The sequence below is a fragment of the Lissotriton vulgaris genome, unplaced genomic scaffold (genome assembly GCF_964263255.1).
Source record: "Lissotriton vulgaris unplaced genomic scaffold, aLisVul1.2 SCAFFOLD_699, whole genome shotgun sequence".
Lineage (NCBI taxonomy): Eukaryota > Metazoa > Chordata > Amphibia > Caudata > Salamandridae > Lissotriton > Lissotriton vulgaris.
In genome coordinates, this window is record NW_028240948.1 from 373787 (window position 1) to 396220 (window position 22434).

Here is a 22434-nt window from a genome sequence, read left to right on the forward strand (position 1 = left end):
TTACTTATTTGTTGTTCTATTTTTTCTATCCTTATTTTACTCCTTTCGCAGATTTGATCGTAGTGGCACATAAATTGATGTTTCACTATTTACTGCAAACATGAATCTTTCTGCTTCTGTATAGAGAAGTCTTTCTATATCGTTCTACAGTATACCATGTACTCGCTGTATCAATCATGGTTACAGGATGGTGCTTCACTAATCAATGATATTGTGTCTTAAATGTATAACCCTACCGAACCTGCGTGTTAGACTTCTAATGGTGTTCCTGACCAAATTGTCTTGTTTCTTGTATTGTGAGGAGTATCCATCAGAACAAATAACTTTCAGTCTAAATCTAATTTTCTGGAGGATTGTCCATGTAACTGCATTTTCTTAACACTCTCACCCCTTCCCGTTCTGTGGAATGGTCTCTTTTCCAATTTAAAAACGTCCCAATTTAGAAATCTTTACACTGGTACCTCTATCAATTATTGGGGTCCACGTCAGGGCGCCAAACAAATTCAATCCGGAGCTGCACAGGGCCACCTACTGGTGTGGGAGAACTGTTCTTCACAGTCTTCTGGACCTGTCTGGTACCTGGGAATATTCTACAGGTGAGGAATCTGCGGTTAGAGTATCCACCACAAAAAGTGTTACCAAAAATGTTTAAAATCGCAGAATCTCCCATGGTGCGGTAGTCTCTGGAGTGTACTCAGACCAAAACCTCTTGCAGAACTGATACAGTGCAGTAACCTTTCCATCAAACCAAGGCATTAGTGATTTAAGCGTATGCACCAATGTTCTCGTAGTATCATGGCAGAAATCCAAAATAGGTGACCTATGCGCCAAAGCCTTATCATCCTCGGCCCTGGTGAACTGGATCCGCAAGCCCTCAAGGGTGTTTCATGGCAAGTGCATAGCAGATTTTGATGCAAAGAACTATCCACCTTGACAGAGCCTTCCCTTTCTTCACCTCCCTAAAACCCACAAAGAGGTGGTCTTGCAATTGATTCACTTTCATGCAGTTGACGTGAAAGCTCAGAGTCCACCTAGGGTCAGTTCAATGGAGTCTGTTGTCCTCTTTCGCGGCAGAGTTAAAAACGATGGAAGTGATCAATTGATCAAAGTGGAAAAGTATACACAAATTTGAGTCCTACTCTGCAACGTCGACTGACCAGACCTCCCTTTGGAAAAATAATTAATGCATTTTGTATAAATAGAACCCTCACCCACCAGGGTTACCCTTTGGTGGCATGATTCATCTTTGGGTTCCTCCCCGTTCTGCTGCGGAAATGGTGTGCTGCTACCTAGGAGTTACACAGGACCACTGAATGGCATCAGACCAATTGTATTAGAAAATAGGAGTTGGAGGGGTTCTTTTTAGGTTAAATGTACCTGGTTGGTGGCAACTATTGCTTTAATGAATGTCACAGTAGGTATGATTAAAGTATGGGAAAGAAAATGGGAAGTTGTGAGGGGTCATATGACCAACTTCCTCCTTTTGCCTGGTCTACATGTTTCTGCCAATCTTTTGTGAGGCTTTCGTTAGGACCATAAATCTCACTCCCGGAGTCAACTCCTTACACACTATTACATAAATGCAAGGTGCTTTGCAATCACTTACTCTGCATGCCAAAAGACATTTGTACACCTACTTGGTTTCTGCTCCATCGTATCTGCGACAAAAAGGGATAATTAGCCTGGATTGTTAGAGTACACTGAGAAGATTCTTGGGGGCCCATCTGCGGCATGGCAACCAAATTGCTGCATACTATGATGTTGAACCTAGACAATAGTCTTGTCACCATGCAGATTTTAGCCCATCAAGCTATAGATATTGATGGCGGGATCGTCCTGGTGGTGTAAAATCTAATGACTAAATGAACACTATGGTGTAAAATGTAATGACTAAATGTACACTTCTAATTCGAACGTAGGACGTTGCCCAAGTGACTTGCCACTCACACATACCACACTACACACATGCTGCTTAATACATTCATAAAAAAGCACTGAATTGCACTCCAAAGGTCGACGGATGTGAGGCGAGCCTGTAGTCACACTCTGTATGTGCATATAAAAAGGCATGCGTATTAGCAATAAAGTATGCCTCTTCGTAAACCTTCAATCAGGACTTTTACAGATATGCCGTACTTACTTATTCAAATTGACAGCATGGATTTACATGCTCATTTTCAGAATCCTTTAGTGTTTCGGCCTTGATTCGAGGCAGGTTGCATAGGTAGCTCAGGCAGTCTTTAAGCACGTATATAAAACCACTACATCTTCAGTGGGAGATGAATGGGTAATCTCATTACATCGTAAGTAGAAAACTGATTGAAGCTTCAATGGAAAGATGATAGTTTTAGAGCTTGGTATACATCTTAGATTGCAACCCATCCGCTCCAATTGTACATGAATCACAGCGTAGTTTAAAAATGTAGCCCCAAAAGATGTACATGAATAAAACCAGGAAGTTGGGCTTTTATTTAATCTTTTCTAGCAGATGGCATGCTACACTATCACTTAATTTGAGCGAAGGTTCAGCACCCGGAATGCTTTTTATTTTTTTATTTTTACAATATTACCCCCAATTGTGGACTAAGGCACCAGACGGAAGAGGACAGTGCAACCCATATAAATGGAGATGTAAAACTACTATTTGCTAACTGGCGAGTAACTTGTTTCTTCTTACTACTTCCCAGTATGGTAGCGGATCATGAAGTATTTTGTTATTTCCAGATCCTATATAGGACGCCCTTGAAACCTATGGCCTCAGTATGAATATGCACCTTGTATCCTCATTTTTTCTAAAATTAGTTGCCACAACCTCCCTTTCAAACGTTTTTTTCCAGTAACATTGACCAATTTTCTGCATTTGTTGATTAAGCGACTCTGCAGCCTCTCGGTTGGCTGTTTTCACTCTAATGGCAACAAACCAAATTGTGAAGGACAACACAGTAGCCTATCTGCAGCTACTGCTCAAGGAATAGTGTGACAGTGGTAAAAAAAAAGTAAGAACAATTGCTACTAAATGTTTTTCTTTATAGTGTTACCATCAGAGCTATTGGCATTCCATGGTGTACATTCAACAGCCAGCACCAGTAGAGCAATATCCACCATTCCCGGAGCCTGCATCCGTAATAGACCAGTCAGTTCCACAAATATACGCAGAGACGGGGAGACACGAGAGTCGACCAGCATCTCTTGAGACCGGGAATGGTGAGTACCTTTAAACATGGTGCCTATGTACTAGCACATCAAGTTTATTATGTATTTCAAATGCTGATTCCATTTAACTGGTGATTGCAAATTTTTGGGCTCATACAATCGGTAAAAGTATGATATGCACCTACATTGCCAAAGAGAAGTTCTGGTGACCTAAACCAGGAGGCTAAAGGCAGAGTAGTTTGTGTCACTAGAACTGCAAGCTGGTAGCATTGTAATTCATAACACATTACCCGTTAATGTATTCTTTATATTGCATGTTTGTTTTGGGAGCTTGAAAAAGCTTCAGAAGTGCGGCTAACAATGGTCACTGATGGGAATTACACTGTTACCAACACCCAAAGGAATTTGGATGATTTTATATGGGTGTCGGAAAAGCTTACCCTCAGCTGGTCGTGGTTGGGGGGGCCCTGGTTCTGAGTCTACAGGCATTGTCTGGTTCGTCGAGGAGGGTCTTTGGGCACTGGACTTCAGGTCCCAGTCACCGGGGGACGTCCTCGTGGTCTTGGGTCACTCAGGCATAGGCCGGGCTCGGCGGGTGCAGAGGTCCGGAGCTTCCTGGCTGGCACCAGGGGGGTTGTTGCAACAGAGCCTCAGCTGATGGGAGTCCCAGTCTTTAAGAGGGTCAAGGCAGGCAGGTCCTCTGGGTGTTCCAGGGTTGATGTCCGCAGGAGTCGCCGGGATTTGGACAGGAGCAGGTTTCAGGGTCGACAGGCCGGTAGTGCTGGGTCCAAGTCAGTTCTTCTCGTCCTGTTAACAGCTGCGCGGCAGGTCTTTCTCTTCTTGATCTTCTTTCTTCTTTTGGTATTGGGATCTGAGGAAAGAAGGTTCAGGGAGCCCCTAAATACTGAACTTAGGGACGTTGCAGGTAGGGCAAGGGCAGGGACCAATAGGTCCCTTTCCTGGGGTGGGTACACCCCTATCCTGCTCCTCTCCTGTGGGAGGGAGGCAGGAGCCTACCTGGGATTGGGCAGGGCTCCCCATCTTCAAGATGGCCAGAGCCCAGGGTCGTACTTCACCTAGTCTCCCCCGCCAGAGGGGTGGGGTTGGCACAGGCTGTCACACCCCCCTTCCTGACGTAGTTTTTCCCGCCAGTCTTTCCGCTAGAGTGGGGGTCAGAACTGGTGGGGGCCAGTTGCTGGGTACAGCAAATGGTCTGGAGAAGCTCACAGAGGCGGCATGCCTTTGAAGCTTCCCCCTGCCCATCCAGGGGCAGGAGACCTAGCACCTCGCCCAGGATGTGCATTGTTGCAGGCCCAGGAGAGCGGGGGCTCTCCACCTAGGGGTCCAGCAACATGTCTGCTGTGTGGCAGCCACTCAGCCCAGATGTGGATTGTAGGTTAGGTTCTCAGGGAGCATCTCTAGGTTGCCCTCCGGTGCGTTTTACATTAAATCCCACACTGACATCAGTGCTGGTTTAATGTGCTGAGAAGTTTGGTACCAATTTTGTCAGTCTTCAGTGTAGCCATTATGGAGCTGTGGAGTTCGTAATGACAACCTCCCAGCACCATATACTCTTAATGGCATCACTGCACTTACAGTGCCCAAGAATGACCCTGGGTACTTTAGGGGCATAGGGCTCATGCACCTGTGCCCACACCTCTGGCATAGGGCACCCAGCTAGAGGGGTGACTGAAGGATGCCAGGGCAGTGGGTTCTGTGGGTATGTCGACTCTGTGTTTAGGTCTGTACTTAGACACTCAGCCTCCTAAGGCTGTGATGGTGTCAGGGTACAGGGCCCCTGAGGGTGGCACAATCAGTGCTGCAGTCTTCAGGGGTCTTCTCTGGTCACCATGCCCTGGGAACCTAGGGTACCATTGACTAGGGGCTGACAGGTTGCCAGAGATGCCAATTGGGTTTTAGTTTCAACACAGCTTTTAGGGAAGGAACACAGACCCTGGGTACCTGGTTGGCAGGAACCCAGGGCACACTCAAAGTACATCAGCAGTTCAGAAAAAAGTGGGGGGCATACCAATGCAAGAAGGATGGCACTTTCTCACAAAATGGTATCAACAAACATCCATTTGTGCACACGTTTTTCACCTGTAACTTCTTCTAAGTATGACCGATTGTTGAAAGCAATATAGCGGTACATCCGTTGGACCCCTCTGGTTATAGGGATACATAGGACTTGTCGGTTCACCAAGAACCTGAGGAACCCAGAGCCAATAACTGAGCAGCGTCTAACAGTGTTTTTTTTTATTGTGTACCTGATATCTAGCAATTCAATTGGGAAAATACAACTAGGGAAAATTCGTTATGAAAGACACTTATGTATTTCTGAAATGGGAACAAAATATAGAGTTTAGAAACCTTAGCTATTTGCACATCTCAAATTGTGGGTACCCATACTAGCATGTGAATTATATGTAGGGCTCCCTTTTGTTCCTTTTTTACTGATTTTTGCTGATAAATACAGACCGAAAACTATTTATTTTCCTGTCTTTATTTACTTCTAAATACAGAAAAATAGGTCTTCTTTGGATGTTTTTTTCTATAGTCACTCATGAGTGACTGGTTAGTAGGAGTACAGATTGAGAGGTAGGGAAGATGAAAAAAGACAACAGATTTCCCGATTAAGTGCAGACCTACAGTTATTGATGCTATTCTACAATGCAAGTGTTTTCAGATAACGCTATTGCACTGTATTCTGCGGAAACGTTTTGGACATTCAAATGCGAGTACACATTTATCAGGCAAATAAATGTGGAAAAATACCCATTGCAGCTTAGTTTATATAGAAAACATAAAATAAAAATTATAAATATAGAAACAATTAGCAAAAAAATCTATGTGGATAAATACAGACACAAATGTCGATAAAATAAATACCATAAAACCGGATCCCTAATTATAGGACATTTTTCAAAGTGACTTCTTTTTTACACATTGTCTTACATTTGGAATGCAGAAATGCATTAAAAGTCAATAGGTAAGAACAGTGGCTCTACAATTCTGTGTTCCCCTAAGTCTCCCGATAAAAATGGTACCTCACTTGTGTGGGTACTAGGTGTAGTGCCCGCAAGAGCCCAAAACGCAACGCAACGTGTATACACCACATATTTAGAGTGAAAACTGATCCTTTTTTTGCAAAGTGCCTAGCTGTAGAGTTTGAACCCTAGCTCTGCCAGCATCTAGGGAAACCTAGCAAACTTATACATTTTTGAAAACTAGACACCTGGGGGAATCCAGGATGGGGATGACTTGTCTGGTTCTCACATGGTTCTGTTACCGAGAATCCCTAGCAAATGTCAAATTTTGCTGAAAAAAGCGAATTCTCAAATTTTTGTGTAGCACAAATTGTAGGATCACTGGGCTGACACAAATTCCGTACCACCTTTTGTTCCCCCATGTCTCCCGATAAAAATGACACCTCACCTATGTGGGTGGGTCAAGTACCAGCAACAGGCAAGGGCCCTAAACATATTGAGCAGACTTCAGAATTACCAATCACAAAACAACCTGATTATGCAAGGCGGGTCTCCGGAGTTTTTGGCCCTGGGCTCCGTTGCCTTCTAGAGAACCTAACAAAGACACACAGTTCTAAACACTAGACACCCCTGGGAGTCCAGTGAGGTATGGCTTGTGTGGCTCCCCAACGTTTCCCTACCCAATAACCCCTGCAAACCTCAAATCGCATTTTTCTCTAATTTTTGTGTGGGAAAGTTGCAGGATCACGGGGCTGACTCAAATTTCCTACCACCAAGTGTTCCTCCAGGTTTCCCGATAATAATGATACCTCACTTGTGTGGGTGGGTCAAGCAAAGGCCCTAAACATATTGAGGAGACTTCAAAATTACCTATCATAAAACTAACCTGGTTTTGCCTGGGGGGAGGGTCACCTGGGTTTTTGACCACGGCTCAGTGGCCACCTAGGGAAACCTACCAAACACATACATTTCTGAAAACTAGACACCAGGGGAGTCAAGGGAGGTAGTATGGCTTTGTGGATCCCTGAAGTTTTTCTACTCCGAATCCCCTGCGAATCTCAAATTTATCTGGAAAAAACACATTTTCCACATATTTTTGTGTGGGATCACCGTGCCAGCACAAATATCCTACCCCATAGCGTCCCCCCAACCCCCCCCCCCCCCCGTCTCCCGAGTAGAATGATAACTCACTTGTGTGGGTGTCCAATACAGAGTTGGCTAAAGACTTTGTTTTTTTAATGCAGCGCTTAGAATTTGTTGAGCTATACCCATAATCCCTATGTTTTTGGGGGGAGGGGGGCAGGAAAAACAAACTTAATTGCCCCCTTGTAAGCGGCCCTTGCCCAAGGGGTCACTTCCTTCTCCAATAATAAAAAAAAAAAATACCCGGCCCCTGATGGGGTTTTCTGCCTCTCCTGGAGGAGAAAGGCCACACAAAGGGGCTGATTGCCCCCCTGGGAGGAGGAGGGAGGGGGGGGGGGGGGTACAGAAAAAATATAAACAATATTTTAACCCCTTGGAAGCGACCCTTGCCAAGGGGTTGCTTCCATTACATTCAAAATAAAATCCCTGGTGTCTAGTGGGGCAGAAAGACCAAAGAAACTAGCCAATCTGCTCCCCGGGGGAGGGGTCGGGTGGCAGATAAAACATACCTAATATTTAGCCCCTTTGAAAGAGACCCTTGCCCATGGGGTTGCTTTCATTGCTCCAAAATGTATTCCTAGTGCCTAGTGTGGGCAGTTCTGCTGCACAATCGCAACACTGTGCGCGATCATGAAGCAGAAATGCCCTACACAGAGACATCAGGGTAGAGGGAAACTCTTTCCTCTCCCCCAATAACCCCTCACCCCGTCCGCCCAACCCCCCTCCCCCAGAAGTAAATGGCTTCTAGGGCGTCTGGGGCTTCCTGATGACATCAGCGCTCACTGTGCATGCTGAAGTCATGGGGTGGGTCGGGGTAGCAGCGGGGGCGAGGTGATTGTAAGGATGTACAGGACAATAAGATGAAGTAAGAAGTTTTTATTGAAGTAGAAAGGATCCCATCCACAGGCAAGCTCTTCGCAGTAACTTCAGCAGCCTCCGACTGAAGTCTTTCTAAGCATAACATTCTTAGCTGGTGCATATGACTTTCCAGAGCACCTAGCAACAACATCAGGATGCCACACCATCTCCCTTCTTACCAAACTAACATTAATACAAAGTAAATCCTAACCAACATAGTCTTTGAAATATACAGGAATACAAAAGATTCTTGCTGACTTGCAAGCATGAAGTGGTGGCCCATCACGAGAAGATCCTTTTGAGGAAAGTCCAAGATGACCTCTGCGTTGATCCTCAGAACCTGAACTCCTAGATTTCGATACAAAATCTTCTCTTACCACCACAACTCTGTTCATGTTCCAAATTCGACGATCAGCTGTCTTGATCGCATTATTGAAAACCTTGACGACCTAAGTAGGTTTCAAGAACATTGCAGAAAGCATTTTGTTTTTTTACACAGGTTTTTTATAAGCACCTAATCACCCACCTTTATACAGGTTTTTTTTACACTTTTCCTCAAATCATACAGCCTTTTACTATTATCAATTTTGAGGGATTCACGTAATCTCCAATCACACTCCTCATTGGCAGAACCCACATTAGGTTATAAGTCATTGACCCAGGCAGGAGCCACTAAGGTATTAGCTTTTCTTGATCTGAACAGTTCAAAGGGGGTTTTACCTGTAACAGCATGTGGATATAGTCTATAAACCTTAACTTTTTTAAAGATATCACTTCTCCAATCAAAACCAGAAGATTTTGCCATTCTAGTGGTCTCTTTTAGCACTCAGTTGAACCTCTCAACCATTCCATTGGTTTCTGGGTGATATAAAGATGACCTTTTGTGTCTCACTCCATGTTTAGATAAACATGTCTCCATATATGTAGTCACTAACTGACAACCATTGCCTGTTAGAATAGTATTTGGGATTCCTTCCCTACCAAATAATTTTTCCAGAAATGCTAGTACATTCTTTTGGACTATGGACAGGATGAGGCTCTTGTAAACTTTTTAGCTTATCTCCATACTGACCTTAAAGCGCAAGTTAGGATTTGGGTGGGGAAGTCTCCAGACCTATTAAAATAGGAAGAGGGGTTAGACAGGGGTGCGTTTTAGCTCCCCTGCTTTTTATCATTTATATCAATGGGCTAACCAATCCTTTAAAACAGGCGACTCCAGACGAGCCAATAATTAAGGGGCAACCGTTACCGGTCCTCTTATACGCAGATGATGCGGTCCTTATGGGCCGCACCCCAAATGCGCTCCGCCTACTTGTTAAAACATTTGTACAATATATGATATTTTTGATATTTTGTGGGGTATTTGTAGAGCGCGGCGTTCGCTCCGGAGGGAGCATCTTGGCGCTAGTGGGTGAGAGAAAGCTGGTCCAGGAGGAGTTTAGATGGAAGGGAATTAGATGGAGGCCTTAGAATGTTCATCCGAGAGTTTGAAAATCCAAGTTTTCAGGAGCTTTCTAAAGGGTTTTTCCTGGGTTTGATGTCTGAGGGTTTTGGGGAGTTTGTTCCAAGCTTTGGTAGCAAGGAAACTAACGGTTTTTGCACCTTTCGTTTTCAGGTTGTATTTAGGAGGAATGATAAGATTGTCATCACTTGAACGAAGGTGACGGCTGGGCAAGTAGTGGGGAAAACGTTTTGTAAGGTATTTGGGGCCTGTCTCATTGTAGGCACGAAAAGCCAGGATCAGGATTTTGAAAAGGATCCTTTTGTGGAGAGGGAGCCAGTGAAGCGAACGGAGAGCTGTAGAAATAGAGGACCTGCGGGGGAGACCTAGGGCTAGACGGGCGGCTGTGTGAAGTACGCTCTGCAGTTTAAGGATGGTGCTCTTCTTAGCTCCTGCGAGCAAGCCGTTGCAATAATCCAGTCGCGAGATAATAAGTGCGACTGCCACCGTCTTTCTGGCATCGATGGGAAGAAAGTCGAAGAATTTCCTCAAGGATCTAATGGTTCCAAAGCATTTGCCAGCGACGGTTCTGGCATGCTGATCGAAGGAAAGTTCGGAGTCGAAGATTACACCAAGGTTCCTAGCTGATGACACTGTCTGGGGGGGAGCAGCAGAGTCATCAGGCCACCAAAGTGCTGGACAGAAGGTATTATTGGTGCCAATCGGGAGGATCTCCGTTTTACTTGAATTACATTTCAAGTGGTTATTTGTCATCCAGGAGAATACTTCGGTCAAGCAGAGTTTCAGGTTGAGTTCAGCTTTGGTGGATAGTTTGTCCAGGGGTACAATGAGTTGTGTGTCATCGGCATACGAGGTGACAGGTATGCCGAATGATTCTATCAGATTCAGGAGGGGAATGAGATATATATTAAAGAGGAGAGGGCTTAGGATAGATCCCTGTGGGACACCTGAAGGGACGAGTTTGTCTTTGGAGTGAAAAGGACCCAGAGTGATGGATTGGGAACGGCCAGACAGGAAAGACGTAATCCAGGAGAGGGCGGAGTCGGTGATACCAATGTCCCTGAGTCTATCTATGAGGATGGTGTGGGAGACGGTGTCAAACGCCGCAGTGAGGTCGAGTAGGATTAGGATGGAGTTTTTTCTCTGGTCTTGTAGAAGTTTTATGGTGTCTGAAAGTTCGATGAGGGCAGTTTCTGTCGAATGTTTCGAGCGGAAACCTGATTGTTGTGGGTGAAGAAGGTTGTGCTCATCCAGGTAGCGTTTCAGCTCGCAGTGTACCAGGTGTTCCGTAATTTTTCCCAAAGCCGGGAGCAACGAAATAGGGCGGAGATTGGTGAGTTCCGTCGGGGGTTTGTTGGCCTTCTTCATAAGGGGCTTAACAATGCCCTTTTTCCAGTGGCTGGGTACAGTCCCTGACCTGAGCGAGGAGTTGATCAAGTGGTTAATGATAGGGTTAACCTCATCAATTAATTGGTGAAGGATCTTGGGGGGGCAGGGGTCTGATGGGGCACCAGATCTGCAAGCCAGGATAGCTTTTTTCGACTGCTCCAAGGTGATAGATGGAAAGCAGCTGAACATGCAGTCTGGGGGGGCTAATGAAAAGGGCGCTGTGGAGATGGTGGGGGGAGGGAAAGTGCTTTGGATAGAGGTAATTTTTTCCTCGAAATAGTCGGAGATTTGATCACAGAGCTTCTGGGAAGGGGGGATTTCAGGCTGAAGTGCTTTAGGATGCGTAAATGATTTGACAATCGTGAACAGGGCCTTCTGTTTTTGGCCTGCATTGTTTATTGCATTGACGTAATAGTTTTTTTTAGCAAGTTTGATTTTTGAGAGGTAGTTTTTCCTAGTCGCGATGTAGGAGGTGCGGTTAGTAACATCATAGGTCGCCCGCCATTTTCTTTCTGCCTTTTTGCATAGCAGATGCGCATTTGTAAGATCTGGAGTGAACCAGGGGGCATTGATTTTGGTTTTGCCTCGGGAGGCGCGGGGGCGCGAGGGCGGAATTCTGGATTTGATTTCTTGGGTGATCCAGTTGTGGAAGAGCTCAACGTCGGTCTCGACGTTGCCGGAAAGGATGGGGGCTTGAGTTTGCATTGTTGGATTGAGGGTGAAGTTGTCCTGGATCTTTTTCCAATTGATGTAATTATCCAGATTTGAAACAGCTTTGTTACGCCTGGGTACGTTTTCTCTTGGGATGTGAAATGGAATCAGGAAGTGGTCAGACCAGATCTGAGGTAGGGGGGGTAGGGTGATCAGAAGGGGGGAATTTGTGCAGACACCATCGAGGGTATGACCAAGGGAATGGGTGGGTGAAGAAACGAGTTGCCTAAAGTTAAACATCTCGAGAGTTTGTGTAAAGTTAATAGTATGGGTGTCTGTTTTCGATTCTAAATGGAGGTTAAAGTCGCCGAGGAGGGTGAAGTAAGGATATCTAAGTGAGAGTAGGCCTAAAGAGTCGTGCAGTGAGTCAAGAAACTCAGATGCGTACCCAGGCGGGCGATAAATAAGTCCACCTGAGAATGAGGTGTGCTCACTCAGTTTAATAGAGAAACCTAATCCTTCGGTCTTTTTTAGAGGCTCTAGGCTGAAAGTGTGACAGGGGAAGGAGTCTTTAATGATGATTGCCACACCTCCGCCTCGGCCCTTGGCTCTGTCAGCCCTGAAAAGGGAGTAGCCCGGGGGGAGAGCATCAGCAATATCGGGGTTGCTATCTGTTGTTAGCCATGTCTCGGTAATCATGAGGCAGTCGAAGTCGGACTCCAAGATCAGATCGTGTAAATCTTGGTTGTGCCTGCACATAGATCGTGCGTTGATCAGACCACCTTTAAAGAGAGGTGAAGGGGCAAGTGGAGTGTAGGCTGCGGGGGCAGCAGAGTGGAGTTCAGTGGACCATTGGCAGAATTTGCAACTAACTGGGCCTAATATAGATGTCGGGTCAAATATAGCAGGACAGTGCTTGGGGACTTGTAGCAGGCGGAGGTCGTTTGGGTGATAGGAGATGCGAGGGGTATGTTGGGCAGAGTGTCCTGCGCCTGTCGCGGTCTTGTCGCGGACGGGCGCAGACGGGCTCGCCTTTGGCGCGCCTTTGGCGCGCCTTCGGCGCGCAGACGGCGCTCCCGCTGCGCTCGTCCGCTGCGCGTCCTCTGTATACACATTTATGTTGGAAGGCGGGGGCGTGGCCTGCAAAGGGGGCGGAGCCTGCGCGCACGCCGGAGGCTATGGCGGCTGCAGGTAAATTAGCAGGAAGGGCGCGATGCAGCCCAAGTGAACAGCTGAGCGCTACGTTGTGCTTGTGTTACAAGCAATCATAAGGTGACATCAGACGAAAACACAGTTAGGTTAAAAGTACAATTTTAGTAAAAATGTCAGCAGAGTACCACCAGTGCCCGGCTTCCGCCTCAGACCTGGGACCAGTTAATCACGTTGCCGCTGTTTATCAGCGGTTTAAGTAGACGGAGGTAAGGGGGCGTGGCCTGCAAAGGGGGCGGAGCCTGCGCGCACGCCGGAGGCTATGGCGGCTGCAGGTAAATTAGCAGGAAGGGCGCGATGCAGCCCAAGTGAACAGCTGAGCGCTACGTTGTGCTTGTGTTACAAGCAATCATAAGGTGACATCAGACGAAAACACAGTTAGGTTAAAAGTACAATTTTAGTAAAAATGTCAGCAGAGTACCACCAGTGCCCGGCTTCCGCCTCAGACCTGGGACCAGTTAATCACGTTGCCGCTGTTTATCAGCGGTTTAAGTAGACGGAGGTAAGGGGGCGTGGCCTGCAAAGGGGGCGGAGCCTGCAGGCACGCCGGAGGCTATGGCGGCTGCAGGTAAATTAGCAGGAAGGGCGCGATGCGGCCCAAGTGAACAGCTGAGCGCTACGTTGTGCTTGTGTTACAAGCAATCATAAGGTGACATCAGACGAAAACACAGTTAGGTTAAAAGTACAATTTTAGTAAAAATGTCAGCGGAGTACCACCAGTGCCCGGCTTCCGCCTCAGACCTGGGACCAGTTAATCACCAGGTCCAGGCCCTAGATCTGCGTGTGAATTTAAAAAAATATTTTATTATGTCTTGTGGCCCAGGGAAACGGAAGCTCAATACTATACATGTGGCGACTGACAAGTTGGAATCTGTGAGTACATTCCCGTATCTGGGGATGGTTTTTGCTGCGAACGGCTCGTGGAGTGGACATTTGGTCCATGCCACGGGCAAGTTCTCAAAAGCCATAAATTCCATCTTGAGCTTGCCTCGTCCAAAGAAAATAGGCGCCTCTAAAGCCATTTTAAAAATGTTTAAATTACAGTGTGTACCAGTAGTCTCATATGGGGCTGAGGTTTGGGGTTTGGGAAACAGTTATAGCATCCAACGAGAAGAAAATCGTTTTTGTAGAAAGATCTCGGGTGCCCCAATCTCTTCTTCTGAGTTCATTTGTCATAATGAACTACACCTGCGCTATGTATGTGATTTCATCAGGTCTAGACTAGCTCTGTTCTGGTTCAGGATCTGGAAGAATAACTCAGCTGCCCTAACACAGGACATCATAAATGATTGTCTTAGCTGCGAAAAGGGTTTAGCAATTCCCTGGCTCGCGGGAGTTTCTAAGACCCTGTGTGCTGTGGGCAGGGGAGACTTTTTCTCTGACCCATCTAAAATAGAGCTTAAAGACAAGAATGAGCTGAAATACGCACTATATAATTCTGAAAGAATGGGAAAGGAATTACTCAAATCATCAGTTGTGACTTACATGTGGAATGACTTGATTAGGCAACCACTCCCACTATATCTTACCCTCCCCATGACTAACTGGGACAAGATCGTTGCTGTTCCGTCTAAGGGCTGGCACTGTAAAAATGTTATTGTGTGTCCCCTTGGGTTACCACCAGACATCACATTTTAAACCATGCCCCTGTGACGGGACAAGTACACAAAATGATTTGCACTTCCTATTTTTCTGTAAATTTTATTTAAAGTATATTAAATGGTTTTTATCATCATATTTCAGAAAACGTAGGCCGCTTTCTTTAAGGGATTCTTATCTAATGTTGATTTCTCTTGACACCGATGAATTGGTTTTTCGCACCAGCACTTTCTTGAGATTGATTACTCGTGCACGTAAAATGATGGAAAGCCCGTCTATATTTGACGCATAAGAGTTGTAACAGATTCTAACTATTGTAAATAGTTTTGTAAAGAGATTATGGGACTGTTTTATTGTATATTGCTTTTATGAATTTTATGCAATTCGAATAAAGGTCTTTTGAACTTGAAGCTATTACATGTTTTGTTTCTATACCCTGAGTAACTGCTATCTCCGGCCACCTTGAAAAGAAATCTACCAACACTGGTACATACCACTCACTGCCAGAGGAGAAAATGGGCCCTAAAATGTCCAAACCCACTTCCTTCAAGGTCCATCCGGACAACTTCTAATAATCATGGGTTGAACCTTAGGTTTGGCTACCCTTTCGCTCAACGCACACTCCATACAATCCCTTATCTTCCGTTCAACCTCCAAGTCCATAGCTGGGCGCCAATAAGATAACCTTAAACACTCCTTTGTTTTAGAAATTCCCAAGTGACCAATATGCGCAAAAGAAATTAATTCATCTCTGATGAATAATGGCTGAACCAATCTTGTACTTCTCATGAGCAAACCCTCCTGCTCCAAAAGTTCATCAATAACATGCCAAAATTTCTCCAACATTTCATTATTCTTGGGTTTTAAACTCCAACCTGCATTTATAGACCTTATAACTTCCAACAGAACAGTATCCTCTTGTAATGCCTTTACCCATCTGACCTTGTCAATCACCCCTTCATCTATGACACAAACCAACTCATCTTCAAAATCTTCTTTCTCGCTAGATTCCTCCTTCGGAACTGGACGAGATAATGCGTTGGCAACTTTTTCAATTCCTGGAAGGTACTTTACCTCAAAATTATAGTCTTGTAACCCTACAACCCACTTTGTGATCCTGCCAGACACAGCATCAATCCCTTTTTTCCTCAAAATCTCACAAAGCGGTTTATGGTCCGTCCTTGTTTCAAAAGTGCTGCCCCATAATAAGTTCTTAAGTTTCCTCACAGACCAATACACCGCTAGGGTCTCTCTTTCCACCACCGAGTAACGTGTCTCAGCACCTCTCAAGCTCCTTGACAAAAATAAAATCACCTCTTCATGACCTCCCACCTTTTGAACCAGAACAGCCCCTAGACCTTTTATGCTAGCATCCGTTATCAAGATTGACTTCTCTCCCGGATCAAAGCTATTCAAATTTAGTGCACAACTCAACTTCTCCTTTAATATACAAAACTCTTCCTCGCACTTGTCTCTCCACATAAATTCACATCCTTTCTTGAGCTAAGACCTCATATTCACACACAGTGAAGCAAAACCTTTAATAAACTTGCTGTAGTATTCAGCCAAACCCAGAAAACTCATGAACTCCTCTTTGTTAGCCGGAGATGGCATCTTCGAGATTGTAGTGACAAGACGTTCTGTAGGCAAGACTCCCCCTTTTGAAATTGTTTGACCCAAGTAATCAATTGAGTCTTTCTTAAATTTGCACTTTTGTGAGGATAAGTCATCTGTTTTGAAGTAATTTCATGTGAAATCTTTACTTTTAAAGTCAAAGAATCTAATAAAGTCAATGAATCCAATAAATATGTTAGTGAAAATCACTTCAGAAAAACGTTTCTGATTAAGTTGGCTCAAAAAAATAAACACAGTACCTTAAAATCCCTTGAAGTTGAAGTTTCAGGTTTAAAGCAATGTCCACTTGAAATAAAATTGGGTGTTGATATCCTTTCCTTTCCTTGATCCCATCCTCGTCGCCAATTGTAAGGATGTACAGGACAATAAGATGAAGTAAGAAGTATTTATTGAAGTAGAAAGGATCCCATCCACAGGCAAGCTCTTCGCAGTAACTCCAGCAGCCTCCAACTGAAGTCTTTCTAAGCATAACATTCTTAGCTGGTGCACATGAAATTCCAGAGCACCTAGCAACAACATCAGGATGCCACAGTGCTGCCATCCCCCTTGGGGGAAGATGTTGGGCTGCCCATTGTGGGAGCACCAGCGCTTCACCCATGGTTGGGTGCCATGACGGAGTGGTTCCGTCATGAGCACACGCCCACCGTGGCGCATGACGGAACCGCTCCAACATTAACATGGAAGGGGTTAAATGAATTAGTCAGAGACCCAAGGTGCATATGTGAGACAGTAGATTTAAAGAACAGAACAAGGTTTTCTTCTTGAGATTTAAGAAAATTGTTGTGCTGCCCCCATGGGTGGGTGCTATGATGGAGCGGTTCCGTCATGAGCACAAGCCCACCGTGGAACATGACGGAACCGCTCCGTCATGAGCATGGAAGGAGTTAAATTACCCAAGGTGCATCTGTGAGATAGTAGATGTAAAGAACAAAACAAGGTTTTCTTTTTTAGATTTAAGAAAATTGTTGAGGTCCCATGAAGGCACTGGTGGTGCTTTAGGATGAATCAACCTTTTAATGCCAACCATAAAAGCTCCAAAACAGGGTCTTGAAGATTATCTGGTGTTTTCTATTTTCAGTCAAGCAACTACATAGCTAGGTGTGCTCTTATTGGAGAGGAGGCTAGAACGACTGCCAGTTGACTATGAATCTCGTAGTCCTTGTGGTTAGAAGAACCAAATGGGCTAGTCCTGCAGTATGCACTAGGGAGGTCATGGGGTTCCATTTTTTTAAGAGCTTCAGTCTCTGTAGTTATATCAGTACTTGGTTATTTCTATTAAAAGCTTTACAAATACAAAAGCATGTGAAGGTATGAATGCTGTCGGCACTAGAGAGCATTGATTAGAGGTAATAAATATGTTTTGTTTAGTGGCTGCTCCCTGGTCAAAAAGGCTTAGCAAGTTGTAATTGGTCGGCATTGACGAGCCATGTAGTGTGTGAAGATTTAAGGCAGGACCTATGCTTACTTTACGTTTTTTTATATTACCACGTGCCATCGCCCGGCTCCAGCCTGCCACTCTCTCACCTAGCACCCCACTCCAGAGAGCCTGGTGGTGCAAGTTTCAGTCAGCAAGGTTAACCCATATTTGCCCCAACCACTTCTGACAGGGAATTGAAAATGATAGATATATTCGGGCAATGGGACTTTTTTTTGTCCACAAGTTTAGCTCTTTACTCAGTGAATGCCAGCTGCCTTTTAAAGTGCTGTTTTCATGCCATGTGGGAATCAGTAGCCCAGGTCTTACCCTTGGTTCCAGAAGAAACTTGTGCCATCCTCTACCCAGGCCATGCTGGTTGTCTGTGATGTAGCTGTCTCCACTATTTACTGTGGACGGGGGTACGACAGACTTTCTTAATTGAACCATTGGCACAATGCCTGGATGCAGGCCACTTGATGTTTAGATGCCTCTCATGCCACTGTTAAGAACATGGTATTCTAGATGTCCTATCTTTTCAAGGACAAAGCAGACCCTGCTCTGGATCACTTAAAAGATAGGAGGGAAATAGCACCCTCTTTGGGCCTTTCGGTTACTCTATGTCCACATCATCAAAAAGTTTGCCCCCTCTGTGGATATGGTAAGGGCGTTCAGTAATGCCAGCAGATTCTGCCAGTTCAGCAATCTCCCCACCTGTTTCATGGCAGTAGTACCCACAGAATATCTGGACAGCAGGGACAGTGTGCAGCTTTGTCTTCCACCCCTCCAACTGCTGCAGAACCCAATCCTCTCTAGTGTGCCCTTGACGGCACACCGCCAACTTGTCTGAGGCAAGATCTGACATTATCTGCCAAGGTGGCTGGAGATCACATCTGACGAGTGGGTCCTGCAAAATATTCAGGGGGTTACATCTTACTGTTCTGTGATTTTCCCCTCCCCGCCACCCATTCCACCATGCAGAGATTGGCTGACGGAGGACCATTTGTTCCTTTTGCAGCATGAAGACTAGGGTCTTTCGGCCAGAGGACCAGTAATTAGTTGTGGTTGTTATTCCCGCTACTTTTTGGTGCTGTAACAGGACGTAGGCATCCTTCATATTTTAGACCCTTGACCTCAGTCCCTTCCTACGGAAGCACAAATTCAAGATGCTCACTCTGGCCTTGCGTGCCCATGACTTTTGAGGCTAGATGATACCTTTGAACTTGCAGGATGCTTATTTTCCACATTACCACCTTGCAGACCTAAAGGCATTCTCTGCGGTTCGTGGTAGCCCAAGAGCATTATCAAATTTGCTGTGCTACCTTTTGGCCTTACCAGTGCCAGTTTGATGTTCACAAAAGTGATGGTGGTGGTTGCAGCACATTTTCTTTCTCTACCTCGATGACTGGCTGTTGAAGGCAGGTTCGCCCTAGACAGTCGTCCCCCACCTCCAGACTGTAGTGAACCTCTTAACATCATTGGGGTTTACTGATAACAAGTTGAAGTCATACCCAACTCCTTCATAGATGCTCTCCTTCACCAGAGCCATACTGGACATGGTGCAATTTTGAACCTTCCCCTAGAAATGAGTCCAGGACATTCAGGTTCTGATCCTGATGTTTCTGTCCCTGTTCTGTATCTCAGTGAGTATAACACTGAGGCTGCTGGGACGGATTGCCCCCTGCATCCTGTTGAAGAAGCATGCAACATGGCATATGTGGGCTCTGCAGTGGGATCTGAAGCTCCAGTGGGCATAACACTTTGGGGAGGGGGGTGGAGGGTGATGTCTCCATTAGGTCCAGAGTATGGAAGAAACTGCAAAGGAACTGCTGTGATGGCTGCTGGACTACAATTGAGTCATTGGTAGATCCCTCTCCTAACCTGGAGTTGAAAATGGTGATCGATGCGTCTCTTCTGGGTTGAGGTGGCCACCTCGGGGGGAAGGAATTGGTTTTCCCTACATTCCTCTAGTAGGCTCCTTTGAACCACCGCACAGCTGTTCTCGTCTGCCCCTTATCCTTAAAACACTACAGGTCAGCAAGCTACAAGCTGTGTGTACCCACTTAAGACCACTCTCTGTGCAGTACAAATTTGCATCTACATACTCTAGCCTTCTTCCTTCTGAAGGTAGTGACCCCATTTTATGTTGGGAAGAACATCACCCTTTTGGCATTCCATGCTCCACCTTGCTCTCTTATCCAAACGCAGCCCCCAGAGAATTACTCTATCAGAGCCAAGGCTGCTACCACTATGTTGGCATGCAAGGTTCCTGTCTTGAACATTTGCGGTTTGGTTACATGGAGTCCCTCCATAACTTCATGAAGCATTGCTGTCTGGACAGTCAGGTCTGTCAGGACTGGCACTTTGCCTGCCCTGTCCTGCAGGACCTTTTAGTTTGAGTCTATCCACAGACCACCACCTATGAGACACCTGGTAGGTACTGCTTTGGTGTTTATTCAAAGGTGGGTAATCTGTGGCTAGTATTCTCTATCAGAAGAACAAGTTACTTACCTTTGGTAATGCTCTTACTGATAGAGACTCTAACTGTGGATTCTTCACCTACCCACCCAACCTCGCCATTCTTTGAACTGGCCTCTTCTTATTTTAGAAAGGTACCAGTTAGAAATTGGCACATTGGTCAATATCAATCTGGAGATTGTTCGAGACCTCAGATGTGGAATTCAGTTTAGAATGCAAATGATGTCCGCGTGCATTGGTGGTGCCTATATAGGGCTGTGTATGGCACTTCCATGGCAGAGCAACACTGTTGCTGACCTACATGATACCACTTGTCTGCGTGCAGGTGTCCTGTTTAAGATTTCCAGATTCATTGGGATTCCTGAAGAATATTCATAAGGTAAAGTTTCTCTCTACCAGGGATCCTGCTAACCAGGCCCCAGCACCTGTATTCTTATGCAAAAACTGTACCCTTGGACCCACAACTGGCACACCTCTGAGCCACCTATTAGTCCCTTGTAAAAGGTACCCCTGATCCCAAGGGCCCTGTGACCAAAGGGGGCCTCTGAAGGCTGCAGCATGTATTAAACCACCCTCCGAGACCGCTCATCTTAACACCCTTACCTTGGCAATGCAAACTGTTTTTTTTTGGTGCAGACCAAACTTAAAATTTGACATGGCACCTAGCCCGGTGTGCCATGCCCACTGACACTATCTGGAGCATGGGTAAGTTACCCCTCTAGCAGGTCTTATAGCCCTTAAGGCAGGGTGCCAGATGTCCAGGATGAGGGCATAGCTGCAAGAGCAGTATGCCCCTACAGGGTCTGTGCCAGACACTACGAGCAGTAAAGCCATTTTTAGTACATGGGCTGGGAGTTTGTCAACACGTACTCCGTAGCTCCATGATGACTTTACTGCCATCTGGCAAGTTTGGTATCAAACTTCCCAGCACATTAAACCCACACTGATGTCCGTTTTGGATTTATGGAAAAATGAACCCAGAGGGCATCTTAGAGATGCCCCCTGAAAAATGACCTGCCAGCACCAGACAGGTTTCTAAACCCCTGGGTAGAGAGCCCGCCACTCTGGGTCCGGGAACAATGCACATCCTGGGAGAGGTGGCATGCCTCCTCCCCAAGGATGAGCAGGATCCTTGAAGAGGGAGCTTCAAATGCCTGCCACCTTTGTGAGATACCCTTAGCTGCTATCAGCAACTGGCTCCCACTGGTTCTGACCCCATTTTGGGCACGAGAACCAGCAGGAAAACCTAGCCAGGAAGGGAGGTGTGCACACCTTTGCCAACCTCACCCTCAGGGGAGGCGAGGGGAAGCACATATGTCTCCACCATCTTGTAGAGGGGTGGGGGGTGCTCCAATCAGAAAGATACAGAAAATGGGGTGGTGATGAACAGAGTGTCTGAATTAAGTAGACCACTCTTACCCAGTCCAAAGATCAGGGCTTGATCCATCACCGTTATTTATCTCACTGCACCATCCCAGCTCAGAACCTGGCTATATGCAAATCAGTCTGTCCCTGGCCCAGTGCATCATGGGAACAGGGCAGACTAAACTACCAAGCCAATTCTTCACCAGAAAGGAGACAAGCTACCGGGGACCGGTTTCTGGCATTTCAGCCGTCTTCGGCCCGGCTTGCTTGAATCCTGATGGTGCAGTGAGAAAGGGACTCATGTCTGAGTATACCCTGCCACACCTATAGTGGCCAAAAACGATACAGAAAATGGGGTGGTGATGAACAGAGTGTCTGAATTAAGCAGACCACTCTTACCCAGTCCAAAGATCAGGGCTTGATCCATCACCGTTATTTATCTCACTGCACCATCCCAGCTCAGAACCTGGCTATATGCAAATCAGTCTGTCCCTGGCCCAGTGCATCATGGGAACAGGGCAGACTAAACTACCAAGCCAATTCTTCACCAGAAAGGAGACAAGCTACCGGGGACCGGTTTCTGGCATTTCAGCCGTCTTCGGCCCGGCTTGCTTGAATCCTGATGGTGCAGCGAGAAAGGGACTCATGTCTGAGTATACCCTGCCACACCTATAGTGGCCAAAAACGATACAGAAAATGGGGTGGTGATGAACCCTTGCTCATTGCACCATCAGGATTCAAGCAAACCGGGCCGAAGACGGCTGTAATGCTAGAAACCGGTCCCCGGGAGCTTGTTTCCTTCCCAGTGTAAGAATTGGCTTTTGTAGTTTGGTTTGCCCTGTTCCCATCATGCACTGGGACAGGAACAGACTAATTTGCATACAGCCAGGTTCTGAAACTGGGATTGTGCAGTGAGCTAAAAAACGGTGTTGGATCTAGCCCTGATCTCTTGACTGGGTGAGAGCTTTCTGTTTAATTCAGAGACTCTGTCCCTCACCACCCCTTGTTGTAAATATTCCAATCAGAAAGAGGCTTAAGCCCCCACTGGAGGTTGGCATACTAGGGGGTGTAGTCACCCCAGGGAAGGGACC

The 22434-nt window shown here is 46.0% G+C and overlaps 1 protein-coding gene across 1 annotated transcript in view; it reads left to right on the plus strand.

Moving 5' to 3' along the window:
• The window catches only part of LOC147672473 (UDP-N-acetylglucosamine transferase subunit ALG13-like), a gene marked incomplete at its 5' end in the record, with an annotated part of 438517 nt that overhangs the window by 373295 nt on the left and 42788 nt on the right, over window positions 1-22434 (plus strand). Inside the window, one exon of the mRNA XM_086948010.1 lies at window positions 3033-3204. Coding sequence (XP_086804136.1) covers window positions 3033-3204 — 172 coding nt within the window. The remainder of the gene's footprint in view (window positions 1-3032; window positions 3205-22434) is intronic.